We start from the raw sequence: 22,874 nt of genomic DNA, 5'->3' as shown, positions 1-22,874 counted from the left end.
TACCTTGAAAAAAAAGGGAAAAAAATTATACATAGATAGAAATTTTTTTTCAAATCGAAGAATCACCCTTGGGTAGGTAGCTATAAATATTCCTATCTATTCAGTCTGTTTCCTGCAGAAGAAATGGGAGGTGTCCTTAGGACAGCCCACGGGAGCTGCCTGCTCCACGTCACCGTGGGAGTGGCTCCTGGGCCCGTGCTGCCCTTCTGAAGCCCGGCTCTGCTCTGAGGCAGGCGCTTGATCACTTAACAGTACCCATTCTTCTCACTGCTGTCCAGAGACAGGGACAAGGAGAACAGCATGTCACACAGGCAAGGTCTGCATTAAGAAGGCTTTATTTACATTCAAGTATGAACAGCATTTCCAATAAAACAGGAAAAGTTTTATACTCGCTATCTACAAAATGTAAGCCTTGGCTACAACATATGCTGTATTTCTTTCAAATGTGTCTGAAAAGGTGAGGAATGTCGTGAACAACCTGTATGTTCTCTGAGGCACTAGCCCTGAAGACACTGATGCTTAAACTGGGCAATCGTAGATGTGAATTTCCTGGTCATCTCCAACAGACACGATTTTTGAGCCATTTCCATTATATTTTACTCCCCAAACCTATAAATAATAATAAAAAAAAGTTCGAATACCTGTACTGTTTGTGAGGAACATTGAAGAAATACATATCCTCTTTTCTCGTTGTTCTGACTGGCGGGAGGATGTTGTTACATTTCCTGAGTCAGTGAGAGCGGGGCCTGCTTAACCAGGCCTCTTCCTCTTGCTGCTATCTATCATTCCCTTCTCTTCCAGGACTCAAGGAAAAAAGCTTTTTAAATTTAATTTGTTTTTCCCTAAAACAAGGTTATCTACAACTTTTGAAAGTTTCAGAATCCAGAGCAGTAACCTAATGCCACTAAGGTGATCGGTTTGGGACTGGCATTAAAGTTCCAGGAGGAATAGGCCCTGCCAACCATTCCAATATCACTGCCTACAAGCAAAGCGGCAGACTACTTCTCACTACCTCCTGTGCCCAGCCCAGGGACCAGTGGTCTCACTTGTTAATAGTGGCTCAGACATACCATGTATGTTGCCTAGATGTAGACAACATCTACAGTATCGTAGACCATTGGTTTTATCTCCTGTATGTTGAATTACCAGCTTCACATGTTCTCTAACGTGATGTGCCTGGAGTTCGTTTCCTGATTACTAGGAACTAGGGTGGTCAGGCTGTCACCTTTACCTTGAGATGGGTGTCTTGCCCTGATTTCAGTGTGGTAATCAGTCCATATGATGGGCTCACTCCACTACAAACATCATCTACTAAAATACTATCACACTGGCTCCACAACTAGGTGACAGCCAGGACTCACTTCATAAGACGAATGTTTCCATCCCAGAGGACTATCAAGATCTAACCCCCCCCACTTTACTGCAACAATTTACGATTAAATGTAAGACAGTATGAACAATTATGCTAACCTGAAGCTGTATTCCAAAAGAAGAAAACTGTTAAGATCATCTAAAAGCATTCAAAATACATGAAAGCCAATTTTATGTTGCCGTGAGCATTTTACTTTTGATGCTAATTTCCCTAGATCCTTGGTACTCAGAGTGGGTGGGAACAGCAGTCTTCCCGCTGGGCTCGATGGCCCATGCTTGGAATTCCAGCACTCAGGAGCCCAAGGCAGAGAGGACTGCCTCATGTACAAGGCCAGCCTGAACAGTGCAAGACTACTGGAAATGTACTCCCTCTAGCCCCCACAAAAAGCGAAAAGCAGGGCTGGAGAGATGGCTTAGCAGTTTAAGGTGTCCATGAAGCCTAAGGACCCAGGTTTGATTTACGCACAAGGTAGCACAGCGTCTGGAGTTCATCTGCAGTGGCTAAAGGCCCTGGAATGACCGTTCTCTCTCATTAAAAAAAAATAATAATAAAAAAATCCAGGCATAGTGGTTCATGTCTTTAATCCCAACACTTGAGAGGCAGAGGTAGGAGAATCGCCATGAGTTCGAGGCCACCCCGAGACTTCATAGTGAATTCCAGGTCAGCCTGGGCTAGAGCGAGACCCTACCTGGGGGGGGGGGGGTAAAGGACCTAGAATACTTCTTTTAAGCATTTCAAATTCATCGTGGCAAAGATCAACAGGAAACCAAGGGTAGTAGCACTGTTATTAAAACAACCTGTAATAATTTCCAGCTTCTGCTATCTTAAAAAAGGGTGGAGAGACAGCTTAGCAGTTAAAGCAGTTGACTACAAAGCTTAAGGACCCACACACATAAGATAAAATAAAAACTCACATTTCCTTTTGTGGACAGTTTCAAAAAATGATAAATGATGACCAGTTAGAATGGGTGCTCCTGATAAGAAGTTCCCTCCTGGGCTGGAGAGATGGCGCTTGCCTGTGAAGCCTAAGGACCCCGGTTCAAGGCTTGATTCCCCAGGACCCACGTTAGCCAGATGCACAAGGGGCGCACGTGTCTGGTGTTCATTTGCAGTGGCTGGAAGCCCTGATGTGCCCATTCTCTCTCTCGCTCTCTGTCTCTCTCTCCCCCCTTCTTTCTCTGTCAAATAAATAAATAAATAAATAAATAAATAAATAAATAAATAAATAAATAAATAAAAGAAGGTCCCTCCTGAGCCAGTCATGGCCTGGAGATGCCAGACCAGGTTCCCAGGCTCAGCTGCATAAGTGGCCAGTCTCATGTCCTCAGACCTGGGAACCGCTTATGGAAGCCAACCAGGGCCCCACGCACAGGGACAGAGACTAGACAGATGATAAAGGAACTCAGATGTTGATGACTGCATACCTGATCCTGGTGATCAAAGAAGGTGTGCACACAAGTCCTCGTCCCAACATCCCAAACTTTTACACTTTTGTCAGATGAACTGTTTTAAAGAGTGAACATGAGTATTAGACACAGACTCCACAACCTCACTGACTTTACACCCTTCGGCCTTTAGAGGACCCCTGGTGCAGGACAGAGGCACAGGCAGCCCTCCCTTCTCCCGGGACAGCCATCCTCCTAAGACCTCTCTGGTCTGGCCCTCTCGCCAGACTCCTGGGCCCATCTCCTACTTCTAGTATCGAGCGATTTGAAGCTTCAAACTAAAAACCTCAGAGGCCTTGGAGGCACTGGGCGGTACCCTTTAGCTGCCCATCCCATGCTCTTGCATCTCAACCACCTTGGCCACCTTGGGCCAGCACACCACATTTTACAAGCAGCTTTAAAGATTTTAAGTCCTCCTGGGAACCCAGGTATAAAATGTTTTACATGTATATGTATATGTATATGTATATGTATATGTATATGTATGTGTATATGTGTGTGTATATGTGTGTGTATATGTGTGTGTGTGTGTGTGTGTGAGAGAGAGAGAGAGAGAATATATATGAATGTATATATGCATATATATAATGCATAATAATATAACTCAGAATAACTAAATGAATACCAGGACTTACAAGAAAAATCTAAGGTATTTATCAGTTTAAAAATCTTTGATCCAGGGACTGGGGAAATGGCTTAGTGGTTACAGTATTTGCCTGTGAAGCCTAAGGACCCGGGTTCAATTCCCCAGGACCCACATAAGCCAAATACACAAGGGGGAGTTTGTATGCAGTGGCTAGAGGCCCTGGCCTGCTCATTCTCTCTTTCTCTTTCTCTCATAAATAAGCAAAATATTTTTTAAAAAAAATCTGTGATCCAAATCCAGGCATGGTGGTGCAAGCCTTTAATCCCAGCACTCGGGAGGCAGAGGTAAGAGTTCAAGGCTAGCCTGAGACTACATAGTGAATTCCATGTCAGCCTGGGCCAGAGTGAGACCCTACCTCAAAAAAAAACCAAACACTTTGATCCAGCTAAGAACAATGGACTTCATCACTTATGTTAAACTAAAAACTCAAAGCAAACAGAGGTGACTTGAATTTGAGTCATGCAGTCTAAGTTTTAGGACAATTCATACCAGAATACAACCATCTGCCAAGCATTTTCACAAATGTTAATCCTAAGTACCTGGAGACAAAGTGAGTGTCATCAGGACAAAATGCAACATTCAGCACCCAGGAAGCATGGCCGCTCAGTGTGCCAGCCAGGTTGGCATGTTGTCTGAAATGGGAAGAGTCAAACAAAATGGAGATGTTAGCCTGGGGGAATACAATCAGTCAACTGGAAAATCTATTAATGCTGCTCATGTAACTGGACTGAACCTGATACCATAATTGCGACCATATGCATCAAATTTTCATTGCACTGAGGTGGCATCAAGCATCGCAGGAAGTTTTTATAGCAGTGCTAACCCAAAAGGTGGTGGCGCCACCAGAAGCCAAGAACAAGATCCTAACCATCAGTTTCAAACCTAAACAACCCAACTCTGGTATGCGGAAGCAGCAGAGGCGGGCAGCCACACCCTGCCCACACCAACACCTTTACACACAGCGGTGAGAAAGCATCGGGATACACGCTTCTTTATTTTAATATTTATTTGACAGAGAGGGAGACAGAGTAAGAGGCAGACAGGATGGGCAAACCAGGGCCTCTTGCCACTGCAAATGAACTCTAGATGCATGCATCACTTTGTGCACCTGGCTTTACATGGGCACTGGGAATTGTGCCCAGGCTGTTAGACTTTGTAAGTAAGTGCCTTTAACTGCCAAGCCATCTCTCCAGACCCAAGATGCACTCTTTGTAACAAATGTGGCTAAGACAGACCATTTTGTCACCTAGTCAAGAACAAGGCCAGTCGAAGTTCTATAGCCCTGCTCATGTTTAAAACGGGAGCCACACTGCCTGTGGGAGAAACACCCTGAGGCAGTTCTTCAGCTGGAAGCAGACCTGTTAGGTACAGCAGAGGCAGCCTTGGTGGGATGCAGAGGGTAAGCCATCTTGGGTTTGTTCAGCACCACCTCACCTCAGGCTCCACTTCTGCAAAGTGAGGACACCAGGGCAGTCTGCTCCCTCACTAGTTGTGAGGGTCAGTGAAAGAATGCCACCAGTCACAAAGGAAGATACTCAGACAGCTGCTAGTGTTTATGCTCACTTGGTTTTTTTTTGTTTTTTGTTTTTTTGAGGTAGGGTCTCACTCTGGTCCAGGCTGGCCTAGAATTAACTATATAGTCTCAGGGTGGCCTTGAACTCAGTGATCCTTCTAGCTCTGCCTCCCCATTGCTGAGATTAAAGGCATGTGCCACCATGCCTGGCTATTTATGCTAACTTTGCTACTAGCAAGTTAATTTGTTTACTTGAGAGAGAGACAGAGGTAGGTAAGAGTACGGGCATGCTAGGGCCTCAAGCCAATGCAAACAAACTCCACATGCGCCAACTTGTGCATGTGGCTTACATGGGCACTGCAGAATTGAACCTGGGGCCTTAGGCTTTGCAGGCAAGTGCCTTAACTGCTAAGACATCACTCCAGCCCTAGCAAGTAAATATAAAGTGGAGTCCTCTCCCCACCTTTATCACTATCTGACAACTTCTTGCCATCCAAAAGCCGCCAGAAATTGGAAGAAACAGTATGACTATTCTGAAGTTTAAACTTTCAAACACAGCTTGGGAGATGGCTTGGCAGCTGAAGGCTCTTGCTTGCAAAAACCTGCTAGCCTGGGTTTGATTCCCAGTACCCATGTAAGGCAGGATTCACAGAGTGGCACATGCATGTGGAGTTCGTTTGCAGTGGCAAGAGGTTCTGGTATGGCCATACTCTCAATTTCTTTTTCTTTCTTTTAAAATATATTTTATTTATTTATTTGATACAGGGGGGGGGGGAATGGGTGTGCCAGGGCCTTCAGCCACTGTAAATGAACTCCAGGTGCATGTGCCCCCTTGTGCATGTGGCTTATGTGGGTCCTGGAGAATCAAACTGGGATCCTTTGGCTTTGCAGGCAAATGCCCTAATCACTAAGTCATCTCTCCAGCCCTCAATTTTTCTTTCTTTCTTAATACACACACACACACACACACACACACACACACACACACACACACACACATTTTGTTTGTTTGTTTGTTTTGAGGTAGGGTCTCACTCTAGCTCAGGCTGACCTGGAATTCACTATTTAGTCTCAGGGTGGTCTTGAACTCATGGCAATCCTCCTACCTCTGCCTCCCAAGTGCTGGGATTAAAGGCGTGCACCACCACGCCCAGCCAATTACATAATTTTTTAAAAAAGAAACTTCCAAACATCCCACACAGACTTATCACAGGACACGTACAGAGATGGTCAGGAAAAAGGTTTCATGCAGGTGGTAAGGATGTATGCAGTAAGTTAGAAAGTCACATTTGAGAGCAATGAATCAGAGGCACACTTAGCAGGGGCAGCAGGTGGTAGTACCAAGTCACAGTACCGAAGACACAAACATACGACCATATAGGGCACACATCGGGGAGGAGGAGCGGGATTGAGAGTGACGGGAGAAAACATCAAGAGAAAGGGCTCAGCACAGGCTCTCAGTGGTGGAGCCAGGACTGGAAGAGAATGACCAGCTCAGGCCCACACAGCAGACCAAATGACCCACTTAGACCTGCGGGTGCAGCCCACTGACCGCCAGCTCCCTAGCGATCTGCCGGAACAGTCCCGACCCTAGAAGGGATGTTCTAAATTTCTCATTCTAAATGTTCTAATTCTAGGCCAGCTACAGGCCAGAGCTCCTATAGTAGACACCTACAAGAATACTACATACCTACAAAAGAGAATTTAAAGTCAGTAAGACAAAAAGTCTCGGCCTCCAGAGAAGAATTAGCAAGCACCTAGTCCTACCCAGGAGCCTATGCATAGTCACCTCCACTAGAGCTTCAGGACACATGCTCAGCTACAGGATGATGAGCTGACTAGCGGAGGAAGGACACGCGACCAGGGTGTTGAAGCTGACCTGAGTGGAAGTCCCTACTCAGACCAGGAGAGTTGAGGGGAACTCACACGTCGTAGATCTTGATGTAGCCATCATCTGAAGCCGTGACGAGAAGCTGGGAGTCCGGGGAGAAGGTCAAGGAGCGGATGGGCATAGCATGGCCTGAAATTGAGAAGGGTTTGTTAATCTGGCCAGCTCTACTCCCTCACATGCTCCTTTGAATAACCATGAGTGACTAAGCTGGAATGGCCCTGGTGCTTCAATCAGAGAAGAAAGTAATGAGTGGGCCCTTCCTCCCAGTGCACATTAACCCCACCTCTCCTCCCGGAGGCACGTCTTTGCAGGTCCCCTCTGACCAGCTGGGTCTCAGTACAGCCTGCTTTGAAAAGACTCTTCAAAGTCATGCCGCTGAGCGCTAAGCCGCCTTCCTGGCTGACCCTGCTCTTTGGTTACCTAGTTCTCTGCCCACAGGCCAGCAGCATGCAGAGTGGGCCCAGTCCTTTCATCCATCATCAAGTTACCACCCAACAAGGAGCTGCTTTCCAATCACAAAGTTCTTTTTGAGAAGAAATGAAAATTCTTATAGCTGCTGTGTATTAACACAAAAGTTAAATGAGCGGGGCGTGGTGGCGCACGCCTTTAATCCAGCACTCAGGAAGCAGAGGTAGGAGGATCACTGAGTTTGAGACCACTCTGAGACTACATAGTGAATTCCAGGTCAGCCTGGGCCAGAGTGAGACCCTACCTCGAAAAACAAAAAAAAGTTAAATTAATTTACAAAAACAAGCATTTAACACTGTTACAATAAATATTATGTTTAGAATAAAATCACAGTATCAAGTCTAAAGCAAAGTCATCTCTGTTTCCCAAACTGAGTGTAAAGCACTTTGTTTTTTGTTTTAGTATTTTATTATATTCATTTTTTGTTTTTTTTTCAAGGTAGGATCTTGCTCTAGCCCAGGGTGACTTGGAATCATGGTGGCCTCAAACTCAGTGATCCTCCTACCTCTGCCTCCCAAGTGTTTGGATCAAAGATGTGAGCCACCATGCCCAACTTGCATTACTTTTTTTTATTTTAAAAAGAGAGAGGGAGAGGGAAAGAGAATGGGTGTGCCAGGGGCTCTAGCCATTGCAAATGAATTTCAGATGCCATGCACCACCCTTGTGCATCTGGCTTATGTGGGCATGTAGGTACTAGGGAATTGAACCTGGGCCCTTAGGCTTTACAGGCAAGTGCCTTATCCACTAAGCCATCTTTCCAGCCCCTACATTAGTATTTTTATACATTTTTTAAAACCTTTTTATTTTGATTTATTTAGTTGAGAGAGAATGGGCGCACCAGGGCCTCCAGCCACTACAAATGAACTCCAGATGCATGCACCCCATTGTACATATAGCTTACATGGGTCCTGGGGAATCAAACCTGGGTCCTTTGGCTTTGCAAGCAAACACCTTAACCATTAAGCCATCTCTCCACATATAAAAAATAATATATTAGTATTTTAATGACCGAATAATTCTTGTGATCTTATACCTTCAAGCGTATGCAGAAGTTTTCCAGTTGCAATATCAAAAATATTGATGATTCCATCTATGGCTCCGCTGGCCAGGTATTTCCCATCAGGACTCTGTTCAGAATATCAGAAATGAGGATTTTGAGACTCCATGTGACTAATCTACCCTCCTCAGCACAAGCCATCTCCTGCTGATTTTGGGTCTCACAGCTTCCCCAGCAAACCATGCCATCAGACTGCACTGGCAGACAAGGGCAAAGCAGCCTGTGCACCGAGGACCACCACAAGCCAGAAGAGAGCGGGCCTCCTTACATATGCAATACTGAGAATGAATTTTCCTCTCGTGTCCAAAGAATATTCTTTTTTCCCACTTTCCACACCAAAAATGTTCACTTTCCCCACATGTGTTCCTGTGGCCAGATACTGGGAATCAGGAGAAAAGGCCAAAGTCCAGGCATCCACTGGAGAGGAAACAAAAGAAAAGCATATGGTGAGAAGAGTTGACCTTCATTTTTAAAATTATAGCTTGACAAAATGACACAGTCTTTAAAATTAGACAAAGTGTCCTGATTCAGGAAACTATTCTGTAAAGATGCTAATTCTTCACCAAGTTTAGTTTAAGGGCTTTCTTACATTTCTAATGAAATATAGGACAATACCTAGAGCTAACAAGGACATGGAGAAACCAGAGCTCTCATCCTCTGCTGGTGATGTAAAGTAGGACAGCCACTCTGAAAACTAGTCGGACAGTTTCTTAGGTGAAAGTAATCAACACTCAGCAATTCCACTCCTCGGGAACCCCTCAAGAGAACGACAACACGTCTACACATAGACACACGCATGGTCTGGAGAGATGGCTCAGTGGTTAAGATGTTTACCTCAAAGCCAAAGGACCCAGGCTCGATTCCCCAGGACCCACATAAGCCAGATGCACAAGGTGGTGCAAGCATCTGGAGTTCATTTGCACTGGCTGGAGGGCGTGGCGCACACATTCTCTCCCTCCCCTCAAATAAATAATAAAAATATTTTAAGCTGGGAGTGGTGGTGTACGTCTTTAATCTCAGTGCTCAGGAGGCAGAGGTAGGAGTATCGCCATGAGTTCAAGGCCACCCTGAGACTGCATAGTGAATTCCAGGTCAGCCTGGGCTACAGTGAAACCCTACCTCAAGCCCCCCTCCCAAAATTTTTTTTAAAGAAGTATGCACTCATGCTCATTGCAGCTTTAAAAACAATCCAAACGTCTACCAATGGTGAATGGATAAACGAAATGTGGTATATGCTTACAAGAGACTATGACAGCATGAAATAGAATACACCCATGTCACATGGATGAGCCTATGAGCCCGTTGAGGAAACACTGAAGATATATAATAAATCCCAGAACAAACAAAGCAGCAACTTTTACAACGCAGTTCAAGGCACTGTCTGTCAGAAAAAGCAAGCCGGATACACACACCATCCTGTTACTTGGAACTACCGCAGCACATTTCCTCTGCTGTGATGTGTCTAAGGCTGTCATCATGCAGTGACCAATGTCATGGTCAAGATGAAAGCACAGCCACAGATATGCCTCTTCCTAAGATGCCTCCTATATCTGGAGTCTTAATAGGCTTTGCAGAAAGGCTGGCGCCCCATGTTCTCATGAATAGTGCAGTCAGGGGAGGGCAGGGACAATCATCTAGGAAGGCAGACGGTGTCTGGGTGGCTTTTTCCTAACACATATCTCAGGCCCTGTTCTCTCAAACTGTGATTCAACGGATCTAAAGCGGACACTGGGCATAAGTATTCTTAAAGAAAAGACGAAACCCTGCAGGTGCCAGAGTCACAGAATACAGCTGTGAGGGAGATGCGCTTGGTTTCCAGAGTGCCCAGCCTCCATGAACTGTGGCACCTTCACTCCTTGCCACATAGCTGCAGCCTACCATGTCTATTGAGCATGCGTGGTGAGAGGCAAGTCCACCGGGACGTCCTGGGTGCTCAAGCATTGGGGCAGCTCTGCCATAATCACCCCACAAAGGGGCATGTCAACCAAGAGATGCCAGGATATGCGCACCTCTGCACTCACTGCCCGCTGAGGTAGGACGAATTTGCTGGTGAGTGCCACACAGGCGTTTAAAGAAGAGGCAAAAAGGAGTCCTGAAATGTCACACTGCGCATCTTACATCAATCCAGCCCATTAAAGTCATCCATTATCATCAATGTCAATTGACGCTGAGGGGAAAAATTACACTGGAGAGATGGCTTAGTGGTTAAGATGTTTACCTCAAAGCCAAAGGACCCAGACTCGATTCCCCAGGACCCACATAAGCCAGATGCTTTACTTTAAGAAACAAATTCATTAATTTTTTTTTAAAGTCTCATGCTTTACTGACTGAGCTAGCTGGGAACATTTTTTTTTTTTAATGTAAGGTTAAGATTTTTTTTCATCATTTTTTTAAAGCAGGTTCATATCTATCACGTACTGGAAACTAGGCATTTAAACCATAATTAGAAGAAATAACCAAAATACAGACCTACGAGTATACAATGCTCTCTGCCCTGTTTTCTACAAGGCAATGAGTTCAGAATGTGGCAGAGAGAATCACTGGACCAGCCAGTACAACCTACCATCCAAAACTGGCAACTCTGAAATCCAAAAAGCTGTGAGAACTGTATTTTTTCTTACGTATAATACCATAATTCATTTGTTAGCAAAGCCTGACCTGAACTAATGAAAAGGCTATTTTCAGCCTTTATATATCTCACTTAGAACACTCGTGTCCAGTGATTTTAGTAGTGTGATCACAGCTTCTGCACCCACATCCCCCCTAAAACCTGACAAATTATTAACTGTGAACACCCTAACCCCAAGGGGTTTGAAGCAGGACTAGGGGCCTCTACCAATTCCCCGAACATAAACTCTTACCAGGTCCTGCATCTATAGACTTTATTTGCTTGCCATTTTCCAAGTCCCAGAGCCGAATGTGAGCATCGAGAGAGCTGGATGCAGCAATGGGCAGGGTGTGGCTGATGTCCACAGACACCACTCCCAGCTGATGTCCTTCCAGGCTCCACTGTAGGTCCAGCCTCTCATCACGCCTTTAATGAGGGGCAGAGAAATGATTTCTTCACACATACAATGCTATATATGGTATCAGAATTTTTGTGTCATTGTGACTATGTATTACCAAAAAAATGGTATATAAAATGTAGACTCAGAATTGAAGAGCCACAGAAACTGAGTCAGATTTGAACTTTTTTGTTTGTTTTGTTTGTTTGTTGAGGTGGGGTCTTGCTGTAGCCCAGGTTGACCTGGAATTAAGTCTCAGGCCGCCTCAAACTCACAGTGATCCTCCCACCTCAGCTTCCCGAGTGCTGGGATTAAAGGCGTGCAACACCATGCCTGGCTGGGGTTTGGTTTTTTTAAAACAAGGGAGACAAAAATAAGCCGCTACTTTAAACCAGCATGTTGCCCCCACTTTCTTGCCCAGAATAATTATCACTTCTCCACAACAATATGGAAGACCTGAAGCAAACCTTGCACCCCAAATTTCCAAGGCAGTGTGTTAGGGGAGAGGTGCTCACCATCTCCAGACCTTCACCAGGTCATCCAAGGATCCTGTGACCACTGTTTCAGCGTTTTCCTTCTTGTATGACCCCCAGGCAACTGACCAAATGGCATCATCATGGGCTAGAATGGAAAGTGCTTTGTTTAAAGTATCCCTAAATGGGGCTAGAGAGAGAGCTCAGTGGTTAAAGGTGCTTGCTGGTAAAGAATGATGACGGGGATTCAATTCCCCATACCTACGTGAAGCCAGATGCGCAAAGTGGTACGCGTGTCTGGAGTACACGTGCAGTGGCAGGAGGCCCTGGTGCACCCACACTCACGTCCACTCTCTTCTTCTCAAATAAATATAAATATAAATATAAATATAAATATAAATATAAATATTTCTTAAGTTTCCATGCTTGCAACTTAACAATTGATATGTGTGGTGTGCCAGAGTTGATCACTCTCGACCTTATTCTTCAAAGTAGATTTTCTAGCTGAACCTACTGCTCACTGATTTAGCTAGTTTAGGGATTTCTGTGGTCGTGGGGATTGAAACTGTGGAACTTTACTTCCTGAGCTCTATACCCAGTCTGCTTTTTTTTTTTTTTAACTTTTACTTGAGAGAGAGAGAGAGAGAATGGGCACGCCAGGGCCTCCAGCCACTGCAAACAAACTCTGATGCATGTGCCCCCTTGTGTATCTGGCTTATGCGGGTCCTGGGGAATTGAACCTGGGTCCTTTGGCTTTGCAGGCAAACGCCTTAACTGCTAAGCCATCTCTCCAGCTCCCCCCGCCCCCACCGGCCTGCTTTTTACTTTTAATTTTGAGATAGGCTCTCACTAAGTTGCCCAGACTAAGCTTGAGCTCACTCATGGCCCAGATAGGCCTTGAACTCACAATCTGCCTGTCTCAACCTTCTGAGTAGGTGGACCTGTTTCCTTGTAGTACAGGCCTGTTTCACTTGACCCAGCATTAATTTATTAATTTTTATTAATTAATTTTTTTGTTTTGTTTCATCATCATGGGCTAGAATGGAAAGTGCTTTGTTTTTGTTTCAGCTGCCATGCCTGCATGTCTGGTTGGCATGTCAAAATTTTAAAGAAACCAGGAACAACAGTTTTCACAAATGACTCTACTCAAATAGGCCGGCTCCTTACCTTGTTCTTGCTTGAAGAGAATACTGTACTGTGTAAGAACAGAAGCTACATTAAGGCGGTGGACAGAGTTCAGTTTTCCTGCCTCCCTCCCAGAAGGGCTTCAGGACAGTCACTACAGTGTCTGCTACACTCCCTGCTCCCACCCTGACCATCCCACAAGCTCCTGTGCTCCTGCTCATACAAGATTTATATAGTCATGGACAAGGTCCTGCTAGGTAGCCTAGGATGGCCTCACACTCACTATATAGTCAAGGCTTGCCTTCAACTCATGGCAATTCTCCTTTCTCAGCTTCCTGAGTGTTGGGAATACATGTGTGCACCACCACACCTTGCAAAAAAAAAAAAAATTCTTTTTTTTTTTTGGCTTTTCGAGGTAGGGTCTCGCACTGGCCCAGGCTGACCTGGAATTTACTATATAGTCTCAGGCTGGCCTCAAACTCACAGAGATCCTCCTAACTCTGCCTCCCAAATGCTGGGATTAAAGGTGTGTGCCACCACGCCTGGCTAGAAAAATCAATTCTTAAAGCCAAAATACTCTCTCCTTCCCTATTCTGACCCAAGAAGACCAATCAATTATATTTTCTTTCTGCTGCTCTGGTCACCAGGACTGAGTCTAGTTTGCAGCTTAAGTTTTGTAGTTGTGTAAGGCTGCACAGCCCACCTACAGAGCCATTAGCTTTGTCCCTAGGCATCTTCAGATGTTTCTGGCTGTTCACTTCCCATTCTGATCTCTACCTCTGTGTACACATACTTTCAAGTTTCTTCAACCCCTCTCTCAACTGTGATAAAGGCTTAATTAAACGAGTCCTGCTCCTAGTGTGATACATCTTACTAGTGATGCCTAGCCCTCTGGTGACCAAGAGCCTACGGTCTCTTAGCTCCTTAAGAACTGGGGAAGAATTAAACACTAGGTTACTAAATACACACCCAGATAATCTATTGGGCTTGAACTTGACAGAGGCCAACTGATATTCTTCCTCTCAACCCCAGCCTTACCTGGTTGGTCATTTCTTTAACCAAGGATGATGGGCTAAAGGCCAGACAGCTCTGTGGAAACAACACCAGGGCTCTGGTAAGGGGGTGTCATTAAGCCAGAGGAGGCTACAGAGGTCCCTTTATGCCAAAGTAACCCTTTGATCTTCTTTCTCCCAGGGACTCAGTATTTTGTCCCCATCCCAAGGATTATTCTCCCCAACCCTGAATTCAGACAGTGATTAGTGTCTGTCTCTTGCTGCTCTTTAAAGATAAACAAAATAAAACAACAAAATAACAAAAAATAGGCCCTTTTCATTTTAATACTACTTATTCAACCCAGCACGAAAATATGGGGGAGTCCAAAGATAGCAAAGTTCTTACATGCACCGACATGCAGAGGTCTCAACCAAAATTCTCTTAAGAGCTTACAGATGGGGTTGGAAGGATGGCTCAGGGGTTAAGAGCACATACTTGAAAAACTGTTGGTCTGGGTTCTATTCCCCAGCACCCATGTAAAGCAAGATACAAAGTAGGGCATGTATCTGAAGTTCATTTGTAGCAACAAGAGATCCTGGCACACACACAATTGTTTTTATATATATTTATTTATTTGCGAGAGAGGGAGAGGGAGAGGAAGAGGCAGAGAGAAAAAGTATGGGCACACCAGGGTCTCCAGCCACTGCAAATGAATTCCAGACGCATGTGCCCCCTAGTGCATCTGGCTTATGTGGGTCCTGGGGAATCGAACTGGGGCCCTTAGGCTTCACAGGCAAACGCCTTAACTGCTAAGCCATTTCCCCAGCCCGCAATTAATTTTTTTAAATTCAGGCTCTTTTTAGCTATTTTTTTTTAGAAAATATTTTTATTTATTTATTTGCAAGGAGAAAGGGGGGAGGGAGAGAGGGAGAGAAAAGACAGAGAATGGTGGGCCAGGGCCTCCAGCTGCTGCAAACAAACTCCAGATACATGCTCCACTTTGTGCATATAGCTTTACGTGGGTACTAGGGAATTGATTGGATCATTAGGTTTTGCAGGAAAGTGCTTTAACCACTGAGCCATCTCCCCAGTCCCACAATTTGTTTTAAAGTCTGCAGATATGTACATAAGGACAGGGGCTACAGGGAAACATGCATCTCCCAAAGTCTTGAAGGACTGAGCTTAGCTAAATATGAGCCTAACTTAAAGGACAGACTTAATTCCACAGACTACATGCTGGAGAAACCTCTACCAGCCTTGTAAAATCTATAAACCCTTCTCTGATTGTTTTTAAATACATGTAATATATTACCTTAGAAAGAAAACCAGGTATGGTTTGTTCTTACTATTCCTGGTAGTTATGTTCTATAAAATCACTACAAATACTAACTTGGCAAATAGTGCTCAGCAGACACTGAGTTGGGTTCCTGAAAGCCTCTGGGCTTTGGTCAAGTGATCAATATGTAACCATGTTCTGTGCATGATTCTGTTTAAAGGCACTTCATTGAATATACATTAGTAGTTCAATAATATCAAACTCATGCCTAAACAAAGCTTACCTAGCACACTTATTTCTCTCTCTCTCTTTTTGTCGGGGCAGAGTCTCACTCTAGCCCAGGGTGATATGGAATTCACTATGTCGTCTCAGGGTGGCCTCAAACACTCAGCAATCCACCTGCCTCTGCCTCCTAAGAGCTGGGATTAAAGATGTGCACTACCACACCCATCATTTATTTTCCCTAAAGAACATATCCAAGATTTCTTCCACTGGGTAATACTCCCACACCAGTCTCAGAGGTTATCTTGATCATGAAATTGCCAACAAAAAAACATGGCACTGGGGCTGGAGAGATGGCTTAGCAGTTAAGCGCTTGCCTATGAAGCCTAAGGACCCCGGTTCGAGGCTTGATTCCCCAGGACCTACGTAAGCCAGATGCACAAGGTGACGCATGCATCAGAGTTCATTTTCAATTCTCTCTCTGCCTCTTTCTCTTTCTGTCACTCTCAAATAAACAAATAAATAAACAAAAAAGCATAACACCAAAGGCTGCAGAAGGACCCTTGTTTGCACTGAGGGCTGAACCAAGGCACAGTGGCAGCTGAGAACTGTCCATCATGTGACTCAAACTTTCTACCACCTTGCATGTCCTCCAAAGACTTACAAGAACCATCAAAGTATTGCTTTTGGAGCTACATATGAATTTTATGGAGCAGGCAAATCCACACAGAATCCATGAATAAATGATAATACTATGTTGCAATATAACTTCTCACATGATAAAAACCAAAGTGACCGTGCTTCTTTATGAACACATAACAGAACTAGCAGCAAGTCAAGTAACTACCACAATTTCAAAGCATGAAGAACTCAGAATAGTGCCCTGCCAAATGTGATGGCACAAACCTGTAATCCCAGCACTTGGGAGGTACCAGCCCTAGCTACATGGCAAGACCATATTTCAAAACAAACAAGCAGCCAGGCACGGTAGTGCATGCCTTTAATTCCAGCACTCAGGTGGCTAAGGTATGAGGATCACTGTGAGTTCCAGGCCAACCTGGGCTACAGTGAGCTCCTATCTCAAAAAAGCAAACAAACAAAAACTTTCTCAAATCATACCCTGATATGAAAGCATCAGTGATTTCTTAAGTCATAACTAAATCACATAACTAACAACTGCAATTTGTTGCCTGCTCATTATGGCAAAAAATGTTGAGTTTCGATCTGATGTTAAGAAATGTAAGGGTGCAATTTGTTTTCTAACTCACATTCACAATCCCTTCAGTTCTGTCCTCAGTTTATAAGACCATACAGTTCAGGCACTCATGTTCAGGTGGTCTGCTTTACACCAAAAAAGCTACGAAAAGTTGTCCCAACAATAATAGAAAATCAAAGAGACAAATGACTTCTAAATAGCCTTGGCAGATGAGCAGCATTTTATTATCTTGACTCACGAACAAGGTCTTGCCATTGCAATAATGACATCAAGACAGAAGAGAGACGAGTTGGAAAGAAGGGATTCAGTGGAAGGGAGAAGAGTGTGGAAGGGAGACTATGATCATGGTATATTGTATGTATGAAGGGTCTCAAAAACAAGTTAAGCTGGGCGTGGTGATGCACGTCTATAAAGGATGGATTGCTATGAGATCAAAGCCAGTCTGAGATTTCACAGTAAATTCCAGGTCAGCCTGCGCTAGAGTGAGACCCTACCTCAGAAAAACAAAATAATAAAAAGCAATCCTCCCACTTTTGCCCCTGAGCAATAGGCTTAAAGGCATGCACCACCATGCCCAGCTTTTTTGTTGTTGCTTTGTTTTAAAGAACAAGATCATGCTGGGCAGGGTAGCACACGCCTTTAGTCCCAACACTTGGGAGGCAGAGGTAGGAGTATCGCTGTGAGTTCGAGGCCACCCTGAGACTACATAGTGAATTCCACGTCAGCCTGGGCTAGAGTGAATCCTACCTCAAAAATAAATAAATAAATGAACGAGGTCTTTCCCAGAGTGGAAAGATGAGAAAGAGCCGAAGCCAGTTTGGTGAAAACAAATGGCATACAATCTCTGCTTGAATACCAGCCTCTGTCCAGTGAAGTACTACTTTGCCAATCTGTTCTCAAGTTTCATACTAGAAATAACAATAAAGCAAGAAGGAAGGTTTGAGCCGGGCGTGGTGGCGCACGCCTTTAATCCCAGCACTTGGGAGGCAGAGGTAGGAGGATCGCTGTGAGTTCGAGGCCACCCTGAGACTCCATAGTGAATTCCAGGTCAGCCTGGGCTAGAGTGAGACCCTACCTCGAAAAACCAAAAAAAAAAAAAAAAAAAGAAGGAAGGTTTGTAGGAAGCCAACTTTCAAAAGGCTAGCTCCCCTCCATAGGGTCTGTGATTTTTTTTTTTTTCTTTTGCAGTAGGGTCTCACTCTAGCCCAGGCTGACCTGGAATTCACTATGTAGTCTCAGGCTAGCCTCCAACTCACAGCTATCTTCCGGGTGCTGGGATTAAAGAGTGCACCCCCATGCCCGGCCAAGGTGTGTGATTCTTTTACAGAGTGCACATTAGAGGATGTACATCAGGTCCTGTTTTTTTTTCAATATTTCATTTTTATTTATTTGAGAGAGAGAAATCGGCAAAGAGAGAGAAAGAGAGAATGGGCACACCAGGGCCTCCAGCTGCCTCAAATAAACTCCAGATATGTGCACCCCCTAGTGTATCTGGCTAATGTGGGTCCTGGGGAATCAAACCTGGGTCCTTTGGCTTTGCAGGCAAGCATCTTAAACGCTAAGCCATCTCTCCAGCCTAGGTCCTGTTTTAAGAGCTACACAGACCAGCACACCCGTGCCCTCATAACTCCAGTTAGTAAACATTCTCAGCTCCACTTTCCTGCTTTAAAAAAAAAAAAAAAAAGTGGCCAAAGAAGCTTCCCCAAGAAAGAAAATCCCATGCACAGTTCAGGCTACTAAGACCTATCATTGGGTCACCTTACAACAGATAATGACAGGGATAAGACCCCAGAAGCCCCCTAGCTATCCTAGTTTCTCTCTTTATTTAGGAAAACTTCCTCCTACTTTCTGCAGGCCATGTTTTGCTGTTCATTGCTGAGTGTCTACAAAGAATACTACCTGTGCCTCTATATTAAAGTACTCAGACACGGGCTGGAGAGATGGCTCAGTGGTCTGCGGTTAAGGCACTTGCCTGCAAACCCTAACCAGTTCTGATTCCCCAGTACCCAGGTAAAGCCAGATGCACAAAAGTGACATATACGTCTGGAGTTCATTTGCAGTGGCTGGAGGCCCTGGAGTGCCCGTACACACACAATTTCTCTCTCTGAGCCTGTCCCTCTTTCCGGTCTCTCTGTTTGCAAATAAAAAATTTTAAATTAAGTTTAAAGTACTCAGACATACCAATAATGCACAATGCAGTATAGTATTTGAAATAGGGGAATCCAACCTTTCTTTTTGGCTGTCCAGTGGCCAGAAGGCTCGCCATCTAAAAGCGTGCGCCTCATGCCTGGAAAATGTCGGTTAAGACGGTCCTCCTGGGCTGGAGAGATGGCTCTGCGGTTAAGGCGCTTGCCTGCAAAGCCTAACGACCAGGGTTCGATTCCCCAGTAAAGCCAAATGCACAAAGTGGCGCATGCATCTGGAGTTTGTTTGCAGTAGTTGGAGACCCTGGCACGTCCATTCTCTCTCTCTGCTTGCAAATAAATAAAAAATATTTTTTTAAAAAGAGACAGTCCGCCTGTCTACGGAAAAACGACTTCCCTCGTAAAGAAACAAGTCCTAATCACGGGTCTGCACAGGGCATTCTCAGTATGCCAAAGAACGCAAAATGATGGGCATCTACGGGGCTCCCCTGTGGACCGGTGCCTGGCGGGTTAGTCAGGGTACGTGGGGTCACGGGAGCCACCCACGACCTGCGGCGTCTGTAAACAATCCGCTCCGGCAGCCTCCAGAACCCCTCGCTCAGCCGCCCTCCGGCCCGGGCCGGCGTGGTCCTCAAAGACCACCATCCCCAACCGCCTTGCCCATCAACTCACCACCACACTGCCTGATCGAAGTCCCACGTCAGACTCCGCGCGACCGCAACCGCGACGCGCGGTGATGAGGTCACGAGGGGGCGGGGAGTCCCGTGGTCCCGCCCCCGGCGCACTGCCCTCGCCGCAGCGCCCCCTGCCGTCAGAGGAGAGGCGGGAGCAGAGGCGGGGGAGTGGGCGGGGAGAGGAGAAGCTCCGCCCCTGCACTGTCCCGCAGGGCGGGGCCTCTGCAAACCTGCTCCGGTAAATTCAGGGTCTTAACTTTCTGCTGCTTCCTGATGGCTTTCATAGTTCTTAAAATGTTTTCTTAACTTTTTTCTCCCTTTCTTTCTCTTATTCCTGATCTTTTTTTTAAAAAAAAAAGATTTTATTTTTATTTATTTACTACTCTCAGAGAGTGAGCCAGGGCTTCTAGCCACTGCAGACGAACTCCAGACGCATTTTTGCTTAAGTGGAACCTGGAGAATCGAACCTGGATCTTTAGGCTTCGCAGGTATGCGCCTTAACCACTAAGCCATCTCTTCAGACCTCTGGGCTTTTTAAAAAATATTTTTATTTTTATTTATTTATTCGAGAGAGGGAAAGAGACAGAGAGAGACAGAGAAAATGGGCGGGCCAGGGCTTCCAGTCACTGCAAACAAACTCCAGACGCACGCACCACCTTGTGCATCTGGCTAACGTGGGTCCTGGAGAATCGAACCGGTCCTTTAGCTTTGCAAATGCCTTAACCATTAAGCCATCTCTCCAGCCCTGTTTTTTATTTAGTTATTATTATTATTATTTTTGGATACAGGGATTTGCCTGTGTAGTTCAGGCTGGCTTTGAACTCGCTATCTAGCCCAGATTGGTCTTGAATTCACGTTAGTCCTTCTACCTCGACCTCCCAAGTGCCAAACACTTGACTCTGTTGTTTCCTAAACTGGAATTGGAATATGTCACGTATTTATTTAGTGAGTGGAAGAGAGGAAACCCCCATTCTCAAGAGGCTGCCCTGCTCCTCCTGCCTGCCATTCCTCTGTATGCTGAAGGGCTGAGGTGTTTGGGGAAGGAGGGGAAATGTCTGGGGAGGTCCCTGAAAGATCCTGTTTCAGCTGGCAATGGGGCAATACAACCTGTTCGGATTTAACCAGCCTTCACTGTTCACAAGATTGTAGGCAGTGGCAGTTGTTGTCGCATATGGTGGTGTTCAATGCACACTTTTGCCTTTTTTCAAAAAAAAAAAAATTTTGTTTAACAAAGAGAGAGAAAGGGTGTGCCAGGGCCTCTAGCCACTGCAAACAAACTCCAGACACATGTGCCACCTTGTGCCTTTGGCTTTATGTAGTAGGTACTGGGGAATTGAACCTGGGTTCTTAGGCTTCACAAACCAGCGCCTCAACCATTAATCCATCTCTCCAGCCCCATCTGTGCTTTTTTAATATTGTTATTGGATCACCAAGGCTTTCTCTTTTTGGGTTCTTTTCTGAGGAAGGATGTAGTATGTGATGTGTGTCTTGGGGGTGGCCTATACGTGTATGTGTGCAGGCGCTTGTTTATGTGAACGCGGAGGGTCAAACTCAGGTCCTCACGCTCTTACGCACAGAGCCATCCGCCCAGCGCCTCTTCTGTGCTCTTGCTTCCAAACCCAATGCTTTTAATTTGCAAATTAAGCAGGGTGTTGTGATAAAAGTCAAGTTCATTGTCTAAAGCAAAACAGAAAACAAATAGGCTAGATCAATAGAATAAGAGATGAATGAGTGCACCGTGCATGGTAAAGTTCTATCATGCTCTGTAAAAACTGTTTTCCCTTGTGCAGACACTGGATCACAGAAGAAAACCTATTTATTGCCATGAGTCACGGCCAAAAGTAGTTTCAAAATCATTCCAATGAAGGGCTTTTTTTTTGGTTTTTCGAGGTAGTGTCTCACTCTGGTCCAGGCTGACCTGGAATTAACTCTGTAGTCTCAGGGTGGCCTTGAACTCACGGCGATCCTCCTACCTCTGCCTCCCGAGTGCTGGGATTAAAGGCGTGCACCACCATGCCCGGCTTTTTTTTTTTTTTTTTTTTTTTTTTTGAGAGACAGAGAGAGAGAAAGAAAGATAGACAGACAGAGAATGTATGGGTCAGGCTGAGCCTCCTGCTACTGCGAATGAACTTGACACATACACCACTTTGTGTATCTGGCTTTTATGTAGGAGCTAGAGAATGGAACCTAGGCCGTCAGGCTTTGCAGGCAGATCCCAGTATCCCCATCCCCTCCTCAGTGAAGGTTTTCTGAAGGTCTCTAGCTCTGTAATTTCTTTCTGTGGTACTTTGGATCAAACCCAGGGACTTACAAGGTTAGACAAGTGGTAAGCACCCTACCACTGAACTACATCCTCAGCCCTTTACTTACCTATTTTGAACCAGGGTCTCACTAAGTTGCCTAGGATGGGCTTAAATTAACTCTCTAGCTTAGGCAGGCTTTGAATTTGTTACATATGTGTATATATATGTTTATAGGAGAGAGAGAGAGAAAGGGAGAGGCTGATGGAGACAATGGGCATGCCAGGGCTTCTAGCCACTGCAAAGAAACTCCACATGCATGTGCCGCTTTGTGCATATGTATTATGTGGGTCCTGGGGAATTGAAACCGGGTCCTTTGGCTTTGCAGGCAAATGTCTTAAGTGCTAAGCCATCTCTCCAGCCTTGCAGGTGCAGGTGCTTTTAACCACTGAGCAATCTTCCCAGGCCCTCACAGTCATGATTTTAAATGCGTTCTAAAAGCCACATAGAATTAAAAGGGAAAATAATTATATTAAAATTGTTGTAAGGGTCTAGAGAGATACATAAGGTGTTGCATGCATCTGGAGTTTGTTTGCTCAGGCTAGGAGGCTCTGGCATGCACATTCCCTCTCTCAAATAAATAAATAAATTATTTTAAAAAATCATTATAAGGCTGGGCATGGTGGCACATGCCTTTAATCCCAGCACTCAGGAGGCAGAGGTAGAAGGATTGCTGTGAGTTTGAGGCCACCCTGAGATTACATAGTGAATTACAGGCCAACCTGGGCTACAGCAAGACCGTACCTCGAAAGTTAAAGAAAATTTAAAAAAAGAGAAAAAAATCATTATAAAATATTTGTGAAATAGTAGCATGTGCACTAACTTATTAATATGGCATGTCTAATACCAATACCTTCTGTAATTTCAAAGCCACGATGAATGTATATAGTATTTTGAATTATCTGTAATGTGATGGGGAAAAAAAAGCTGTGGTTTGTATTAGTGGCAAAGTCACAGTTATTACTAATACTTCTAGATTTATTGCATACATTCACAATTAAAGAAAATATTGAATTCCTGTTAGAAGTGACATAATTATGTCTTTATTTTCCTT

The 22,874-nt window shown here is 44.9% G+C and overlaps 1 protein-coding gene across 2 annotated transcripts; it reads right to left on the bottom strand.

Moving 5' to 3' along the window:
• Positions 1–319: 319 nt before the first annotated feature.
• Wdr61 (WD repeat domain 61) lies at positions 320–19,576 on the bottom strand. Of its 2 annotated transcripts, none has more exons than XM_045160400.1 (11): positions 19,519–19,576; positions 14,034–14,084; positions 13,038–13,065; positions 11,913–12,018; positions 11,254–11,426; positions 8,661–8,809; positions 8,369–8,462; positions 6,903–6,996; positions 4,003–4,095; positions 2,797–2,875; positions 320–609 (listed from the first exon to the last, which is right to left on the bottom strand). In XM_045160400.1, exons 2-11 carry the CDS (start codon positions 14,043–14,045, stop codon positions 520–522), a joined length of 918 nt encoding a protein of 305 aa, XP_045016335.1. In that variant the 5' UTR covers positions 14,046–14,084; positions 19,519–19,576; the 3' UTR covers positions 320–519. The 2 variants fall into 2 exon arrangements, with proteins under 2 accessions (XP_045016335.1, XP_045016334.1); XM_045160399.1 differs by lacking the exon at positions 19,519–19,576 and adding an exon at positions 18,930–19,489.
• Between the last annotated feature and the right edge of the window lie 3,298 nt (positions 19,577–22,874).

The sequence above is a fragment of the Jaculus jaculus genome, chromosome 10, assembly GCF_020740685.1.
Source record: "Jaculus jaculus isolate mJacJac1 chromosome 10, mJacJac1.mat.Y.cur, whole genome shotgun sequence".
NCBI lineage: Eukaryota > Metazoa > Chordata > Mammalia > Rodentia > Dipodidae > Jaculus > Jaculus jaculus.
This window is presented reverse-complemented; position numbering and strand designations above follow the sequence as displayed.